General features: G+C 48.7%; 1 protein-coding gene across 1 annotated transcript in view; it reads right to left on the bottom strand.

The window, feature by feature from the left end:
* Nucleotides 1–1,024: 1,024 nt before the first annotated feature.
* The window catches only part of LY86 (lymphocyte antigen 86), a 57,213-nt gene continuing 52,074 nt past the window's right edge, over nucleotides 1,025–6,163 (bottom strand). The window contains exons 4-5 of the mRNA XM_021697082.1: nucleotides 5,366–5,418; nucleotides 1,025–1,425 (exon numbers count right to left, since the gene is read on the bottom strand). Coding sequence (XP_021552757.1) covers nucleotides 1,342–1,425; nucleotides 5,366–5,418 — 137 coding nt within the window. The 3' untranslated portion in view covers nucleotides 1,025–1,341. The remainder of the gene's footprint in view (nucleotides 1,426–5,365; nucleotides 5,419–6,163) is intronic.

Below are 6,163 nucleotides of genomic sequence, written 5' to 3'. Positions count from 1 at the left end.
ATAAAAGGATCACAGCCGTGTGTGTTCAGAGGTCTGCTCCCCGGCCGGGCATAACCACAGTATGTCTTCTTTCTCGAGCATTAATGGGTGTAAGTAAGGACACTGCTATAATTTTGTTTCTCCATAACCCAAAAAACCTTAGATGCTGGTTTTAAAGTTTTAATTCACCAGGCATTTACAGCCTGCTATTCTGGGTAGTTTAATTATGTACAGATGGTAATTAATAGCAATGAACATTTTTAAACTTTGGATTTTTCGCCTTTTAATCTCTAACATAGTGGTATTTTATGGATCTCAAAGACCTGCAAATGATAAAGTCAACCCAGTCACCTGATGCCAGTCCCTCGGGCAGGAGCAAGAGGGCCAGATGTTGGGCCCAGGGACACTGGGAGGATCAGGGTGGGGAGGGGGGCACGGGACGGTGTCAGAGCTGTGGAGCCCACCGTGTGATTCTGCACGTCCTGGGACAGAAAAGGACGGGGTTGCCAGAATGGCTCTGAGAGCGGATATCAACCTGCTCGTTTACGGAGGCCCTTGGAGGTGTTTCTGAATGCAAATGAACATGCCCACTGATCGACATGGCTTTTTAATATTTCAGGGGACCGCAAGCTCCACACGGTCTGTTTTGCTCCCTGGAGTAGCCTCAGTGCTGAACACAGGGCCCAGGACTTCAGTGTTCAGCAGGTACACATCAAGAATTAATGAATGCATTAATGAGAGCCATGACGTGCTGAGGCCAAGGACGGCCATGCTTGGGGGACGATGATATAATGAAGTTTGGCCAGGCGGGATTTGGACGTCGTTCTTTCTAAGGTTTTATTGGCTCCTCTGTCCTTGTGGCCAAAGGGCCTGGAGCTTGCTCAGAAGGAGGGGGAGGACAAGGGGCACATTTTGCCAGCTCTCTAATTCCAGCCAGTCGGTCAACCTCCTCAAACTCTTAGAACTACTTACACTTCGCCAGCACCTGGCGCTTTGTCTGGAGGAAATTACACTGTAACTACAGTCTCGCACTAAGAGCCTTTGAACAAACCATGAGGAACAACAGTGGGCCAGCTTTCTTTATTCTGGCTAACAGGGGAAGTGCTCCTGCGGAGCTGTTTCTGCAGGTGAGTCTGGCCATGCGGAGGAGGACGGGCCCACAGGATGGTGTCGAGACTACCAGAAGGTGACTCAGGAGCACATACATGCATGGAGTCTGAGGACGTCCAGTGCTGGGGCTAAAACCTGCGCCTGCCTCTCTGCTGAGCCTCTCCATCGTCGGCTGGTTTTGCTTACAGAGCAGGTCCAGCTTGAGCAGCTTGTGGTTCCCAGCAGACACAGTGTGCCCCAAGTTTCAGCTGCTCAGGAGCAAACGACAGTGGCATTGGCACAAGCGACGGTGGAACGGTGTTCATTATACAGTTCCAGCAAAACCTGGTATTCTCCCTGGAAAGGACGCAGGGAAAGCATGAGCTGTGTGACCCACAAAGCAATCTGTCGTTCCACCGGTAGTCATCAAGCACCTCCTAGGTGCCGGCACTCTTTTAGACCCTGGGGATAAAGTAGAACCAGGCAAACCAAACTCACTTTGTGGCGCTTACGGGGCTCCCTGGGACAGACAGACAATGTACCCGATCCTTCACTATGGGTGCTATGCTCATGCTGGTGCCCGAGACAGAACGCAGGCAGGGAAGCGGGGGTGGGGGGGGCAGTGCTGGGCCGGGCAGGGCAGGGTGGGGCTGGGCTAGTGCTGGTAGGCAGTTTTAAGCAGGGTGGTCCAGGCAGGTCCCGCTGCAAAGGTGACTTTTGGGCAAAGACCTGAAGAAGATGGGGAGCACCCCCGCTGCTCTGAGGGCTGGCACCCTGTGTGTGAGGAACAGGGAGGACACCCACGGGGCTGCAGGGAGAGAGAACCACAGGAGGAGGGAGAGGACATGAGTCAGGGATGGCCTCGCGGGCCATGGTGAGGACACTGGCTTCCACCCTGACAGGGACACAGGTCATGAGAGGAGTGGCCTGATCACATGCATATCGTAATAGGATCCTTCCGGCCACCCACAGAGCCGATATGGGCAGAGAGTGGAAGCACTTAAGACCAGGTGGGAGACCACCCTGGCTGGAGCAGACAGGCAGAGATGAGGAGAGGAATCCAGACTGGATTCTGGATAGATTTTGAAAGAAGAGCCAATAATGATTTACCGAGGAAACTCATGTGGGTGGCAGAGAAAGAGAGGGGCTGAGGGTGATGCCAAAGATCTTGGCCTGAGCAACTGGAAGGATGAAGTGTCATTTGCTGAAACAGAGAAGACCTCTGGGGGATCAAAATTCAACTGCACAAAACCAGAATGCTCTATGAGAAAAAGTATTGCCACCTTGTAGGGTTCCTTTTCTGGCAATGACACTCCACAGAGGACTCTCTTTGTCTGTGCTTAGTGGTTGGGCTGAATGTGAACTTGCAGAAAAACCCATGTGTCGGTTCCGTGCCAAAGCCCCGCCCCAGCCCGCAGAGGCCACGTGGTGGTGACGTGTCTGTAGGCTCACCAGCCTGGAGAGAGATGCTCTGGGCCGTGGGAGGTAGGGGTGAGCAGGGCAAAGGGCCCAGGAGGGAAGGATCTCAAGAGATTCCTGGCACATCTTTCAAGTGCCTGTCACCCAGAGAAGAAAAGGGGTTTAGTCTGTATAAGCCGGAGGGAAGGAATAAATCAGACCACTGGATGGAGGTTGCATGAGAGGCAGTTTTTGTTAGAGAAGAATAACTTTCTAGCAATTAGCAGAGGTCCAGGAGCGAGCGGGTGCCCCAACAATGAAAACTGCATTCGGCAGAGCCAGGCTGTACTCTTGAATAGTGGCTGAGGTGAGAGGGTTGCTCAGAGTATCCCGTGGGGTGCCCCTCAGCTTGAGGATCTGTGACAGCATAGACTCCCATGAGGCTGGCTGCCCAAATATGAGCAGCTGCGATTTCAGAAGCAGTATATGAATTTAAGCGAAGCAGTGTGTAAGTTAGAGAATTCATTGTGAGTAGAGAGCAGTTCAAATGTGCATCTGCTCGTGCCCCCCTCACCATCACCTTCTTTACGTTTAGTGTCCATGTGCCTTCAGGCACACACCACCCCAAATTATTGAAAACCAAATGAATTTTTCGTTATTGCCTTATAAGCCTAAGAAAAGATGTAGTATTTGCAGGAAGGTTTCTAGATTATGAATTCCACACTTACATTCCACACATGCATACATACGTACAAGATACGCATACTCTGGTTTAGGAGGCAAGAGAATTTGGGCAACTGTGCTCATCAGCAGGGAGGTGGAGGGACACGCTGAGAGGACAGGAGGGGCAGAGTAGGGACAAGGGTCAGAGAGCGGCAGCCTCTCTGCTGTTGAGGAGAGCCCTGAATTTGTGGGGCAGGAATTTACAGTCGTATCCTTGACACTTACGAAGATTAGGCTCCACACATTTTGGAAGCCCAAAGGATCTCTAAATTCGAATTCAGAAAACAAGTCATGGATTTGCAGGGCTCTGGGCAGGACTTCAGTCAGGGCCAAGGGACTGGCTGCGTTAAAAAGAAAGTAACACCAAGACACTGAAGATGGAGTGCTGAGTGGAAAAGCTTCCAGCCAAGCAGGGATGGAATTAGCACAGAGCCCATCTCTGGGGGATTTGGTGGGAGGAGGGGATCCAGGGCAGGTCTTTTAAAACCAGAAGGCTTCACACTGCCTCTGTCCCATATTAGGAAGCAAAGTCTCTGCGCCTTGCCGGCTGGCTGTCAGCCAAGGAAGCCGGGCTGGCCGCAGCTGGCCCTCAACCAGCGTGGGAGCCCATGTTGAGATTAAGGCGGGCAGCTGTCTCTGTTGCGTAGGTGACAGGTTGCATGTGTTCCACTTGGGTCATGCCCCCTGTCAATTTTGGCCAGGTGTCAGCAGGCTGGATGCAGTCAGGGCTGGCCAGGTTTCTGCTTCTTAGGCCCAAACCTCAGAAGGGGAAGAGGACCAATGGATGCCTAAACAACCATGCCCATGGCAGGGACCCCGGAGCCTGGCTTGGTCCTCATGTTGGACAACATGGCTGAGCACTGTCACTGGTTGAAGAACGCGGGTCCTGCACTCACCCAGGCATCCTAGCGGAACGCAATAAAGCTTTTTTTTACATCTCTGCCAGATTTTCCTTTCAAAGGGATTCTGTGCCTTTAAGAAGTTCTTTTCCTTTCTATTTCACAGCAATTCCTAAAGAACACTGCCTTAAAAAAAAAAAAAAGCCAATAATGCAAGATGAAAATCAATTGTTTGCAAATTTTAAGTCAATCTCCAGTGGGAGGGGGGACGGAGGGATTCAGAAGGAACATAGAGAAGGAAAAAGAGCTCAAATAGCAAAGATTTCAAGAAAAAACTAGCTGGGAGAATTTTGGTCCCACATTCTAGAAGTGAAGGGAGTTTGCAAGACTTTAATATTTTACTGAAAGGTCTGCAGAGAAGACTCTGGAGAACCCTGGAGGGGGAAGGTGAAGCTGGAAACTTCCCATCTGCAAAGGCAACACTAGAGAATGTTCTTGAGACATGAGGGCTTGCACCTTCGGAACCCAAAGCCTGGGACAGAAAGGAAACACACAAACACACACCCACCCACACACACACACACACACGAGAAACGAAACAAAGTTAAACAAATTCGTTATGCAGAAGGAGACCCCTCCCCAGAGTCATACACAGGTTTTTTTGAAAACTGAGAGGATGAGGTTGAAACAAAAAACATAGTTATTACATCTTTGTGATTCCTTTTATGATGTCACATAAGATTCTCTCAGGAGTAGCATATTGAAAATGTATTGCTTATGTCAGAGATGCTTGAATTCAGCCATTAAGGTCACATTATTTTGCATAAAAAGGAGTTAGTGGAAAACTTGACTCTTAGCTGTGAGTATTGCCAGTGAATGCTCAGGTGGGGGCATTTTATTCACCTGGTGGCAGCCATGAGTAATAGTGCAAGCCCGGAACCTGGGAGTTTATAAGCCTTCATGGTTGTATGTGTGTTTTTTTTCCTCTGAACAGCCAGCCTCACTGACAGCCCACACCCCAGCAACTTTAGCCCATGCAGTCCCCGAGGACACAGGCAATCCTGCAGGATGGGACAGGGGCATCCCTCTCTGCGGGAGCTGTCTGCCCAGAGGATCCCCGAGGGTCAATCGGAACATAAAATGTTAAATACCAAAATGGCAAAATCAGGGTTTAAGCATTTGTAAGTGCCCACCATGAGGTAACAGCTTTTTTGTAGAAGGGTTTTCTTAGTGATGGCCAATGGAATTTGTTTAAACTTAATTCCCTCCTCCTCTTCTAAGAAACTGCTCAATACAATAATTAAGTAACAGAGCAAAACAGAAAACCAAGACCTTACCTGGAGAATTTCAAATCCAGGATTATTGATGGGGCCGGCATAATAAATCTGCTCTGAAACATATACAAAACAGACATAATGTTACTCAATCATATTAAACAAAAATGATTTGCTCATATTATCTGTGCTCGCTGTGCACTAGGGAGCCAGTGATGGAAAAGAAGGTCTCTGTCCACACAGTTGCTCATATTCTAAGGAGGACACTGACAGCATGTAAATCACTAAATGAGGTAGTACCTGGATTGTAGAAAGTGCTAGAAGAAGACATTCTGGCTGTGTGAGAGGCAGATGGTGTGATGGTTAAGAGACCAGGCTGGAGTTGGGCTGTGTGGGGTTCAATCCTGAGACTGCCTATGATATCTGTTTGATTTTGGATAGTCATTACCCCTTTGGGCTCAGTTTCCCTTTTTAGAATGGGTATAATAATGACAATAATTCATGGTTGTATGAATTCCACTTCCTCGAGCTTTGAGGATTCAAATAATTAATCAATGTAAAGTGCTAATAACAATGTCTGGAAAGCACTCAATAAGTAATTTGCTAAAATAACAAACTAGGAGACACCATGTTTTGTTGGGTGGCTGGCCAGGGAAGGCATCTCTAAGGAGATGATATTTGAGCTAAGCCCTGGGGAGGGGAATGAGGCAATGTTCAGTAGCTCTAATATAAGAATGGGAGAGGGTAGATGGTTGGGTAGTTTTACTGGGCAAGAATGATACGGAGAGAAAGTGCAGGCTATTGGGAATAGACTTCTAATAATAGATCATGGACTCTAAGAAGGGTAAGGAAGTAAATGAA

The sequence above is a fragment of the Neomonachus schauinslandi genome, chromosome 8 (assembly GCF_002201575.2).
Source record: "Neomonachus schauinslandi chromosome 8, ASM220157v2, whole genome shotgun sequence".
Taxonomy (NCBI): Eukaryota; Metazoa; Chordata; class Mammalia; order Carnivora; family Phocidae; genus Neomonachus; species Neomonachus schauinslandi.
Note: the sequence above shows the minus strand (reverse complement) of the source record. Positions and strands in the feature narration are given on the sequence as shown.